The 13,194-nt window shown below is 39.2% G+C and overlaps 1 protein-coding gene across 2 annotated transcripts in view; it reads right to left on the bottom strand.

Moving 5' to 3' along the window:
- sl (small wing phospholipase C gamma 1) overlaps positions 1 to 13,194 on the bottom strand; it is an 82,756-nt gene that overhangs the window by 39,924 nt on the left and 29,638 nt on the right. For both annotated transcript variants that reach the window (XM_037427768.2, XM_037427769.2), the window contains exons 11-15: positions 11,413 to 11,498; positions 9,792 to 9,874; positions 9,635 to 9,692; positions 9,460 to 9,530; positions 4,281 to 4,397 (exon numbers count right to left, since the gene is read on the bottom strand). In XM_037427768.2, coding sequence (XP_037283665.1) covers positions 4,281 to 4,397; positions 9,460 to 9,530; positions 9,635 to 9,692; positions 9,792 to 9,874; positions 11,413 to 11,498 — 415 coding nt within the window. The remainder of the gene's footprint in view (positions 1 to 4,280; positions 4,398 to 9,459; positions 9,531 to 9,634; positions 9,693 to 9,791; positions 9,875 to 11,412; positions 11,499 to 13,194) is intronic.

Raw genomic sequence — 13,194 nt, 5'->3', positions numbered from 1 at the left:
CACACTCCAGCGAACTTGATGCTTGTGCCGCCTCAGCCAGTGTGGGCTTTCTTGTGCCCAATAATGGGCGTTGTGAAGATTAACACTTCCATTTCAGCAAAACCCAGCTTCATCAGTCCAAATTATCCTGTGCAAAAAGTCATTTTCTTAATCAGTTTTGATGAGGCCCCAATCGCACAAGTCAACTCGCCTTTCAAAGTCTGCCTCATTTAGGTCCTGATGAAGGTAAATGTGACATGAATGGAACTTGTGCTTTCTTAGAACATTTGTGACTGTTCCCATCCTGTGACCACACTGATCGGCAATTTGTCGGATGCTGAGATCTGACATCGAGGTTATGCACGCGACAACGTAGACTTCAAAGTCTTCATCGACGACTGCTTTTGTTGTCCGTCTTGGAAGGTTGGAAGCCTCGAAATAGGTTTATGAAAGTGGGCCTTGTTGGAAGAGGACGGGGTGTGTGGCGAGACTCATGAAGCTCCATTGCTAACAAAGCGTTGCCATTCATTTCAGCCATTGCAAGCACCACGTCTACTTTTTCTTTGGTAGAATACCTCACGCCGGAAGCATCCATATTAGCTCGAAATGACACCACGTGGATTTCCTTGGTAGACCTTCAATTCAAAGATGCTGTACTACCACAGGCACCCAGTACAGGACGGTCAAGCTAACGCATTCACAAGAAGATGTGTCCATGGGATCTAAAGTCATGAAAAAAAAAAAATGTTGCGAAAAATGGTCTCCTGTTATCTCATTCATCAGGATCATGCATAAGGCTCATGGCGCACCGCGCGGTCACATTTTGATTTCGCCGGCCGAGAAGGCAAGGGTAATTGTTATCATGTATGCTTACGCTTCCAGCCTCTTCACACACTACACACCACACGCAACAGATGCGTCACTTTAGGGAGGAGCTTTGAGCGGACCCTCAGCCTCTTGCATGCGTAATCATGCGAAAGACAATTAAACTTTGGAGCTGGATATCTCGGAGCACAAGCATGCCAGAAAAAAATCTTCCAACTGAAATCGTGCACAAACACCACTGCCTAAGTTCTTACAGCGAAAGCGGTTATGAGATCACAACTCGGGTCTCGCGCAGCACCATAGTAGTCCTCTACCGCTGCCGCCGCTGCCAGTGTCCGTAACCACATCACACGAAATTAGAAAAAAAAAACAATACCAATGACACAGTGGGGCTCAAAACCGGGTCCGTTGGGTGCCAGCCCAGTATTATACCACTGAGCTACACCGGTGCTTGGGACTTCTTCGCAAACTTGCCTTAGGCAGGCTTGATGTCAGGAAAGCAATCGCGTCAATACAACTTATAAGTTTTGAAACAGTGAAAGAACAAGCAGTCGTTGCACAATGCGAATAGAGTAATGAGTGGGTCATCCAATGATCGAACCCATTACAAAAGTTAGTTTTTGTTCAGCCATTAACTGTGGTGCATACCCACTTCAGGCATAATTCCTCATCGTCATCAGCCACTGCATCAACAATTGGCACAAAATTCCTCGCAATAGTTTAGTGGACACTACACTTCTTAGAAGAATGGCGAAAAACAGCATAGTGAATGCCGGCCTACTACTCTAAAATTTTTATTATTAATGTCGTAGTGGGCCTCAAGCAAGTGTGCTTGCAGCAGTTACCCAATGAGTGTTTAGAAAAGGCTCTGAAAGGCCGCTCTTCTAGCTTTCGCTGTGACTGTGCTGCGCCTTCCGAGCAGGCCTGGCGTTTTTTCAATATAAACATGCTAACTTACCACAGCCAATAAAAAGTTAATTATTAAATATTAGTTAATTGCGCTGCTGACAGCAATAATTATTATCTAACTTTCTGTCCCCCTGGCCACTTAACTTATTCGCACAAGTGGTTGGTTCTCACATGCCTAGAATGCCTAATTAAAAAAATCATAAAGCTTACCTTTGAACACCCGACCCCGTATATGCTTACGCAACACCGGGAAGTGGTACCGATGTGTGTAACACACCGCTACCTATCTGCTAACATTTAGAAATAGGACGGACGAGCACGATGAAGAAAAGGATCAATCGAGGTGGAAACCAAAAAAAAAAAAGGATGTGCTGCTTGGCAGTTAAGTTGCAGTTATGCACCAACATATTTTCACTGGTGCAACTGGGTCAATTATATACGATTATGTTGGTCATAACTGTGACTTGTCCGCGATGCAAAACAAGTTTATTTTATGAGGAAGGGCAGTATGAATGATGAAGAGCAGTATAATTAAGAAAATGGTTTATATATAACTAAAGTAAAAAAGTCGCTATTAGAACCACCATAATTGTACATAATTGACCATTTGGCACCAGTGATCATATGTTGGTGCATAACTGCAACTTAGCTGCCAAGCAGCACATCCTTTTTTTTTACAGCGAAAGCTATTATGAGATCAGAGCATGGGTCAGGAGCGACGCTGTAGTTGTCCGCCCCCGCTGCCACCGGTGTCCATAACGAGTATCGAACGAAAAAAAAACTTGGTAAATAAAAAACACCAATGTGAATATCAAAGGAACAGCCAGGCATCACACAATGCAAATGGCATAACGAGTGGGTCATCCAATGCTCCAACCCATAAGAAAACTTGTTCTTGGTCACCTATTATCTATCGCGCATCCCCACTTCAGGCATATTTCTTCATCGTCGTCAGCCACTGCATAAAAAACAGCACAAAATTTCCAACAAGTGTGTAGCGGATACCACGCTTCTCCAGAGAATTACGAAGGATGGTATAGTGAATGCTAGCCTACTACATAAAATTTATGATTATTTATGGCGTAGTGGGCTCCAGCAGTGTGATTACAGCATCCCGAAGGGTGTTTAGAAAAGGCTTTTAAAGGCCGCTCTTCTAGCTTTCGCTATGACAGTGCTGCGCGTTCCGCGCAGGCACTGTTCTTTGTTTTTCAGTTCAATCGATCCTTTACTTCATCATGCTCTTCCTACTTCTAAATGTTAGTATATAGGTAGCAGTGTGTTGCACACATCGGTACCACTTTCCGGTGCTGCGTAAGTGTATATATACTAGGCTGCCAGATGGCTGCATGTAGCTAAATGCTGCCTAGTAGGTCTCGCATTTCTTGTTAATTATGCGTAATACTAGCTAGTAAATAATTTAAGTAAGCATAGACAAAGTTGAAATCGTTGTCAAGATGATCCCCATGTCCGTGCAGCTTGTACTTACTGCTAAAATGCATTGTTACGGCGATAAACACGTCCAAACCCCGAGAGACACACAAATTCAAAAATATTTTTCTCGCTTAAAACAAAAAAATATTTGATAAATCTTTCTGAGTGAGTAGCCAATGAAGGTTGCTACCAATTCTGCTATTGAGCATATTTTTAGTAAGACCGCCTCAATGCTGAATTCACTGCTGACCATGCGCAAAAATGAAAATTTTTTCAACTTTGTCGCCACCTGTAAACTTTATTTCGCACTGTATACGCCTGAAATAACTACACTAAAAGATTCTGGCAATATGCTAATGTCAACTATTACATTTCCCTTAATGTTGTCTTTCTATGAAAAAATCACCAATACGGACCAGAATCTCCATATTCGAGGCCATGTAAGAAATCCACAAAAGCGTAAAGCCTAATAAAACTTATTTTAAATAAAATGCCTACCATTGTTCAAAAAGTAAAAAATGGTCTTAACCCAATTTAAGAAAAATAGATTTTTCGACAACGTGTTTTATGAGATATGGTTTTGAGCTTTCCAAAAAAATTCAAATGAGGCTTGCGGTACAGAAAATTTTTTTTTCTCAAGAAATGCTTTGGGGAAACACTTTCAGCTTTACCTAGATAGTTCTGAATTTTTTCCAAGTAAATCAGAGGTGGTCGAGCGCCAGGGTTGGGACAGTTGGCGTGGGATGACCTATACATAAACAGTGGTTGGGCCTCCTTCTGTGTATGTTTGTGGTACAGCTCAACAATGAAAAGGTATGTGTTGCAATGACAGCTAAAAGATATGCTGATTGCCTTGCTGTTTAAAATTTTACAGGAACCTACACAAAATGCTGCAAGAATTGCAGATAGTTGAAGGCAGGTCTGTGAAGTTTGCAGGACATTAATGGGCACCATATTAGGTTCAGACATTGTGGTCATGACCACTAAGCAAGTTTATTGTGTTAATCAATGCTGCCCATCCAAAATAAATATGCTGCTAAGTAGCTGCTTCATCAATAGTCTTCCCTGCTTTGCAGAATGAAATGTCATGGGCATTTCGCACTACATTTCATAGAAACACATGCCTAAAAACATACCTCTCTCTGCTGTTGCAGCTCCATACCATCTCCATCCTCCTCGTCATCCTGCATTTGCTGTTCCTCCGCATAAAACATTCGATTTTGTGTCAGCATGAAAAAATGTGCTCGCCACTCCTGAAACACCAAAGTGATTGCATTCATATATGACCACAGCCATAACAACAAAAAGCAGTGCAGAAACATCAAACTGTGAAAATCATCACATAGTTTAAAGCATGCTGCAAGGTCATCCATTAATTAAGCTTTTAGTACCAATGATTCACTCTAATGTCAATATTAAAATCAGAAATTTTAACACTGATATGAGAAATAATGTCACATTGATGTCGGTTCAAAGAATAACGGATGGTGGATGCAAGTTCGCACTTAGTGATTTTGTAACAAAATATCCCACTGGAGGTTCGTGACCTGACAGATAGACTGCATTAAGCCTCTTAACTTTGAATTTTATTTGAATTATCAAGAAGTTCTCAGATAGATGACACTGGGTGAGGTGACACCACACATTATGATTAGGCATTGAGTTTATTACATTTAAATATTTTTGAATATTTTTAAACCCTAATTGCACGCAATGAATAGAAAGCAGAGGAGTAAGGTCCACAAGTTTATTAGCCATTTATTGCTGATCAGACCTTTTGAAGAAATCATGAATTGCCAACTGCTTCTATGTTGTAGGTATGTGCCTTCAGCACAGAGCTCTCTGTATTCAGCAAATGAGAACTCCCACGTGCTGAGTACTTTCAAATCATTAGTTCCGCTGTATTTACAGTTGGTTAAATTGGTTTGGGTACCAGGGCATAAGGAAATTTTTCTCAATGAAATGGCAGATGCATTAGCTAAATCATCATTAAATGGCCCGGTTATTCACATACTTCCAGCATATAAATTCGTTATAAGGGCTAGATTTAAAGAATAATGATGTTAGAATTTTCTTTGCCATTCATAATAAACACATTAAAATTTCAATGCCTAAATCATCGTTGGAACAGCAAAATATGCGACACGTGCGCAGTTGAAGTCGCAATCACAAGGCTGAGGTGCCATACTCCATATCTCAATTTTTATTTACACAGAGCTAGTCTGGCTGCTCCTCCTAATTGTTGATTTTGTGGAATCCCTGAGACATTAGAACATTATCTGATATATTGTAAAAAATACGCTGCATTGTGCAAAATGACATTATATGCCATATTTTGTCTCATAAGATTAGAGTTAAACACTCCAAATGTACTTTCTTTGGGGGCTATGTCCCTAGGGTTCACTGATGGGAAAGTTTCCGATGCCTTGCAGGAGTTTATTAAAGCTTCAAAAATATTCAGACTGTAGAACCTATTATTACTCCTAAATTACTTTATTCATTCATTTATTTATTGTTGTTGGTGAAACCATCTGCTTCACTTTCTATATCTGTTATTTCTAATTGTCCATTTCTCATTTATTTTTGCCCTTTTTTCAATAGTTTAAAAAACATGAGCTAACAAATTAACAGTATTTTGTCAGCACTACTCGGTTCTTGGCCAATTCCCCAGCGTGGGTGTGTGCACACAGTTGCCAGGCCCTTCCTTCATTCCTTCCTCTATACCAGTTGAAAAGCATCATGGTTTACCATGTGTGTGCTTTATTTAAAACATTTGTTTACTAGCAAAGCCTTTTTCCTCGAAGGCCTGAGGTGCTTATTTTTCATTTTCAAACTGTTAGGATTATATATGCATGTAAATTTTTAAACAGTAGTGAGAAAGTAGCAGATGTTTTCTGGTATGGAGCCACAAAAAGTATGAATTAACTGAACGATGGAGTTTGAATTAAGAGGCTTTTAAATACATTGAAAGAATAGCGGGCCAACTAAAACATTGAATTTTGTTTGAATTACCCAAAAGTATGAATTATCAGAGTTTGAATTATCATGAGTCTAGTTTATTTCAAGTTTATTTATAGTTTAAAACTTTGGCGATGTAGCCAAATGCTTAAAATATTCGGCTATTTGAGCATATGATCCCTGGTTCATTATGTGCCAGGCCAATCTGCTAGTAAGTTAATGATCACAAACTAGGACATAGATGGCAAAACAAATTTTTAGGAAAATAAAAAATTCTACCAAACTGAAAATTCTTCAAAACTAGGGATTATACGCATTAAATAAAAAGTCGACTGTGCATACCCAAGTTCGAGCCATATGAACAGCTTTATTGTAAATGAAGGTCGATGGGGTGGCAAGCTAAAACTCATACTTTTCACAAAAAAAGCTAAAATTGCCCGTTCGAATTTGTACTGGCTCTCTTTCTGTGTAATGCATGTGTGCGTATATATGTATATATATATATATATATATATATATATATATCGACCTTCAAATAGCGCAGATTAAGTTCCTGCTCAACGCAAGTTATCTTTTCACCCACATTTCTTCCTTCACATTTACAGTTCAATTAGGTCTAATAACTTCCCCCACACCTTCCTTGGCATTAGTGTCTGTTAGATCTCACATACACATACACTATATATATGCAATAGCAATAAATATTATAGGTCATATAGCTGACTCCCCATAAAAATCACCAACTGAAATTTTGCTTGTTTTCATGCCCACGAACTCATTTAGTCACAACAATATGTACTAGTAATACATGCATGAATAGATCATTTTAAATCCTAATCAAATACAAATCGTAGAAAAATATGAACCAAATTCTATTCAAACAGTTTTCGAATACTGAGGCAACTATTTTCCAAGCAACCCAAGAATGGTAATGTAATCATTTTCAAAACCACACAATAATTTCACAATATTTCAATTGAAACAAATATTCACTTGCTTTAACAAAAAACTTTATGATTAGTTTTAATTGATAAATAATACCCACTCGTGTAAATTGAGGCAAGATCGTATAGAGCAGCAACTAGAGCCTTAAAAATATTTTGTAACTGCAGGGTGAAATAGAACAGTGATTATAGTATTCAATGTGGCACTTGATCACCCGCATTTAAATAAAATTGATATGTGGATATGAACAATATTGATGAGTCAAAATAATCATGAATGGCATGATGATGATGATGGCAGATTGATGGCTTTTGGAACACTAGAGTTTTAAACAAGAACACCTTCATCCTTTGATTGATTATTTAGCTTCAACCGTTAAATAAAAGCTTCGGCCGCCTGCATCTTGGTAATTTGATGATTAAAAGAAGAAGTGTTACCCTCTCTTTTCCTACATTTTACTCCCTTAAAGTTTCTTTCATCAGGACATAAATTTAAAAAATATTTGGTATTTCTAATAAATATTTATTTATTTATTACAAATACATTATAGAGCTCACAGAGGCATAGTGTAAGGGGGAGTCAATACGAAGTAAGAACAATTTAGAATGAAATCAAAAACAATGTTGGTACAAAGAAGTAAGAACAATGTAGAATAAAATAAAAAAACAAAAATGATAAGTAAAGTAAAATAATTTCTAGTACAAACCAAATCTATTTTCTAGTCTAATAATTTCTGGTAAAATAATTTAGTTTTTCTAGTCAAATAATTTCTAGTACAACAAAACTAAAAACAACAGTATAACTTTACTGATAAAATAAAATTGCAAAAAAAAGAAAATGGAGTTGCAAAGAACATGACAGAAAATGGACCAGCTAAGTTTTATCAGAGAAATGAATGATGAGATGCTTGCAAAATATGTTGTGATTATGCTGAAGGATGATGGTATTGGGAAGATTGTTCCACAGTCGTACGGCACGTGGGAGGGATGAGCAGTTAAAAGCATTAGTGTTGCCGTTGACACAGGAGTAGCTGAAGTCATTGTGCAGTCTGTGCGATAAGTGAGAGGGACGGTGATCGAGTGGCTTTAGTATATTTATGAAAGAGAGACAAAAGGGCAATGTCATGACGTATTGTTAATGGGCGGATTGAAAGTTCGAGCTTTAGCTGCGTTACACTAGACAAGATGTCATAATTTTGCGTGATAAAACGATATGCCCTGTTCTAGATAGCTTCTAAGTTCTGTATTACTATCATGTATTAAATATGCACTATTCGATTAAAGTACTAAACCGAACAATACGCTACTCAATTCGTGAATCAGAATTTTCAAATATTCACACACCCCTAATCTCAATGTAGTTTCATCATTCACAAAGTGGTATTAAGAATTAAACTTGGCTATTCTTATCGCTGAGAGTAAAAGCCAGCCCATACGTGCGCTGCAGCAGCCTTTATTATTCTGTTCAATAATGATTTATACATCAATTACTCGGTATTTTACATTACTAGACACTATTAAGTATATATGCAAACAAACCCACAACAATCCTCACAAGCTACAAGGGTATTTTTTTTAGCACTTACTGCCTTTTACATGCATATACATTGTCGTCCTTTATGAAAAGGAACACGCAAGAACGTGACCTGCGCTATGCGGCGGCTGCGTACAGCTTTGTCAATCGGCCGTCAAAGAAAGCATGTTGGCTATCGGCGTGATCTACTGGCAAACTAAACAATGAATTATGGCCGTTGGACAAGCACGGCTCCTGCTCTGTTGTGATAAGAGGTGGTGTTGCCAAAAGCGGACACGCTTTCTTGAGCCGTCAGTTGATGGTGCTCTAGGCAGTCGCCGCAGAGCGCAGGCCACGCACTCCCGTGTTTTCTTTCATAAAGGATGACACTGTACATTCCTTATTGTTAGTGTAACTATCATTACGTCCTGTACAGTGGCTTAACTGTTTCACTGCATCATAATAATGTTTTTTGACTGCAGAAGTGACAATTTTTTTGTGATTTGACTTGTTATAGATCCTGAGGAGTGTGTGTGCATGTTGTATATATACATGAATTATAGCATAAAATGTAGCTTGCAATGCAAGAGCTCAGGCCTAAGTTATTTTAACATTAGGTTTAAAACAACTTCAATTCACTAAGACAAAGAATTATGGCAGTGTCATGTATCGTCATATGCTGCCTGATTAAAAAAATATTTGAAGAAGAGTATATATCTTGATATTCTGCTTTTATAATCCCTAAAACCACGTCCTTACAAATGCCCACAATTCCCAGGTGCTTAGATGAGCTCATTTATTTTAGAAAGACGTGCAGAGCTTTTATGACCAGCTTAGTGAATGTTAAGTGTCAGTCAATACAGTATGCGGTAATTTAAAAGCAAGTCACCGCAGACTCACCTTATCAACTGGATCTTCAAGATAAAGGATGCCATTTTTCACAGCATTGCTGACATCAGTTTCCTGGCCACCTGTTCAAGTTGTTTCAATGTGTTCAATTGAAATAAAAACGAATTCATTTGTCATACAGGAGACCGAGCAAATTCAGAAGAAAATACAATGAACAGTTCCCTACCTTCATCACTTCTGTTTACAATGACTTTGTCTTCTGTTCCTTCTGGAAGTTTCTTGTGCTACATAAAAGAACAAAAGTTAAAAGTGAGATTTCTATGCCTACAATACTGCATGCCACCTGACCGTTGAAACTATTTTAAGACTAATGAAATTTTTACCTTGATAATAATTTTCCACTTTAGCTGCTCAGGGGATGGCATTTTCGAACCATCTCTTTCCACTGGCTGAGTCAACAGCATCTCTGAAATCGAGAAAAAAGTTTGAGACAACCTACACATGGATTGATGATGAAGAAAGAAAAAACATGTTGCTATATCGTAAAACTTTTAGAGACAGTGCACACATGTGTGCACACAGGTAAGTCAGGGTATAAGTCAGGATGTGAAGCACCAGACATATTCCTGGAAACTGCATGAGACACCCACCTGTCAAGCAAAGTACCTTCTCAGAAAAGCTACGGTGCTTAAAAAGCCATTGGTGTAGGCAGCCAGAATCACCTCGGGAGCAGCCCGACAACAGAGCGAAGGGGTGAAGAACAATAGCCCTGGTTGGACACTTTTCGTGATATTTTTGCGTCCCATAAACTTGCCCATGACGTTGGCAATGCTCGCTTTACTCAAGGAACATCACACAGGTTCCTCGACCTTTGTTTTACTAGAGGTAATGTCTAGGCTTGTGCAAACATTCAAATGAATATTAACAGATTCAAATTTGGTTTGATTCAACTTTGAATTCTAAAACATTTCGAATCGAAATGAACAAGTAGTTGCATATTAGTCAGCATGTAACTTGCTGTAATGATGGTTTTGCTGCAGTGAGAGTGCTGTACCGTGAATGCACCTTTCCAAAGAAAAAAATCTGCACTGTTACGAAGCCCCCTTCAAGGCTCAATAAACATCTGACCCTCGCATTGATTCTTCCCTTTTTTCAAGTTTGTTATACTGGCTTATATGCTACAAGTAAAGTCAATTTTAAAATGCAACTAATTTTACAGGTTATCACTTACGTTCTATGGAAAGTCCAATCCTGCGACTATTCTAAGTTGCTTCCACTTCCTTTGAACAAAACGACGTTTGCACATGCCTTGTTTCAATTTTGAAAAATACAGTGGACTCTCAGTAAATAAAAATCTGTTAAGTGGAACTACTGCTTAAATGGAACAAGCGCTTCTGACATGATTGGTTTCGATCTTGCATTCAGCACCCCTGTTCATCTCACAGTAAATGGAACTCCTGTTAAACAAAACATTTTATTGGTCTCTTCAGGTTCCATTTAATGAGTCTAATGTACTGTGCAGGTTAGTTGGGTTATGACAAATATTCTAATTTTTTAAATATTAAATGATATATGCTATTCAAACTTTATTCAAAATTATTCAAACCAAATCACTATTCGCTTCGAATTCACTTCGAACCTAAAATTCATTATTCGCACACGCCTGGTCATCTCGCAAGGTGCTGCCAACTCAGATGAGCAGTCACAGTTACTTTAACACCAAATTAAACTATCTTAAAGACAATGTTTGCCGCTAATAATCAGTATGCAAGGAAACAAAACAGCACATGCACTTCAAATTCAATGTTTCTGTCAAAGATCCTTCAAAATTTTTTAGTAAGTGAATGCTGCACAGGCGAAGTGAATCCAACTTGTGTACTTTGGGCAACACTTGGGAAGTAACATGACATAATCTGTACTGTTTTGAGCTCACACCATGATTTTGTTTAAGGCCACCTTTGCATGAGACATATAAGGCTTTCACTTTATTAATGCTCTGCTTACCTCCAAAAACCTCCTGAAACAGGTTGGCCATTTTCCTTTGTTGTGGCAAGGTGCAGTGGTTCTCTATAGACAATATTACTGGGTACCTATAAGAAAAAAAAAAGTCATCCCTCATGTAACACTTGATGTAAACACTGAATGGACACTTGCATTAAGGGGGGACGTGGCAAGTAAAACTAATTTTTTTATTAATGTACTGTTTGTGATGAAATTTGGTGTGTGTATGTGGATGATTGTGAGGATTCCAAATATGAAAACCGTTTTCAAATACCTCTTGTACTTTTTGAGTTACAAGCATAATTATACTAATTAATGCTCTTCACACTTAAAGAGATAATTATTGCTAAATGAAATTATTTTTTCATATTATTATGTTCCCAAAGCATCAACTTGTGCAAAGAAGCTATTAGTTGATTTTTCTAGTTCTTGTAACCATAAATAAAATTTCCAAAACATGGATGTTGTTTTGCGCACACATCGCAGTAATTATAAAATGTGTTCTAAAAATTTTAAATGATGAGTAAGAAGAGAGATAAAGCTTTATTGCACTGCTAAAGGCCTCCTGAGCCTAGTGCAAAAAACGGAACGACTCTATCAGTCTTTGTTAAAAAATGACAGATGTTCTAGCGAAGGCACATAGGCGAAAATCAAGAGTTGAGAAAACTGACTTTGAAAGTTCACTCTTGTTTGGAAGTTCACAACATGCCTAAAACACTCAGAATCCTCCTGGGCAGTAATCCTGAGATGCTGTGGCCTTGGCCTCTGTAGAGCGCAACCCAGTTTTGCGCTTCTTTGTCGTGGAACAATGCGCCTTTTGAGCCCTCTTCACCCTTTTGGCATCCTTTTCGGCTGCTCGCCGCAAAGAGCAGTCTCCTGGATTGAAGCCCAGTTGAGCAGTGATCTCTTGCAGCGCACTCTTAAAACATAAAAATGTCATTTATGGCAGATTGTTTTCTGCCAACTGACTGCACAGCCCTCAAAGCACGCACGTTTACCTCAAAGGGGTTCGTTTTTTGTTGCCCGGAGCACCTCGGGGACGACCACGCACTGTTCACTATGCCACAATTGTCACAAAAAAGTTCCATCCTCGCCGCGAGTCCAAGGCAGTGCGTAGTCTCGAGGCGTATCGACCCTTCGTCGCACTTGTTGCACTTTACTGACGAAAGCAGACCGTTCAGCATCTTCTTATTTACAATGAAGAATGTGGAGTCCTTACCGCCGTCATTTTCGTCGCAGCCTTCGTTCAGAAGCTCGAGCTTCCGCTTTGAAGCGGACTTCGATGCTACGGCATCCAAAACATCCCGCCTTGTCTGCGCCCGCTGCGCGATTTCTTCACTGCTCGGAATCTGGGCCGAAACTCGCGATAGAATGTTCGACGCGCGCACGCCCGGAGTTGCAACGGCTGCCGACGCGGTGCCACCGCAATCGGGTTCGCGAGAGCGTCCATCACGGTCGACGGCATCCGGCGGTCTGACATACGACGATGTGGCACATTCCACACTCTCGGCCTCACAACAATCAGCGAAGGGTCTGAGTAGAGGCTCCGTGACGCTTGAAGAGCATGCTCCGTTCGGAACTGCGACTGGGACGGCAGCCGCAGTCGTCTGCCCTTTGTTCCAAGCTTTCCGACGCTTGCCGTACTTGTGGACGCTCCGGAACTTTTTTTGCGACAACATAGCACCGCAGTATGAGCAAGCACTCAGAAGAGACCACTGATGTAAACAAAGCTTGGTAAAAAAAAGCACGCGAACTATCACAAAAACAGCCAACTGGCAAAAAACG

This window comes from Rhipicephalus microplus, chromosome X, assembly GCF_043290135.1.
Source record: "Rhipicephalus microplus isolate Deutch F79 chromosome X, USDA_Rmic, whole genome shotgun sequence".
Lineage (NCBI taxonomy): Eukaryota > Metazoa > Arthropoda > Arachnida > Ixodida > Ixodidae > Rhipicephalus > Rhipicephalus microplus.
This window is presented reverse-complemented; position numbering and strand designations above follow the sequence as displayed.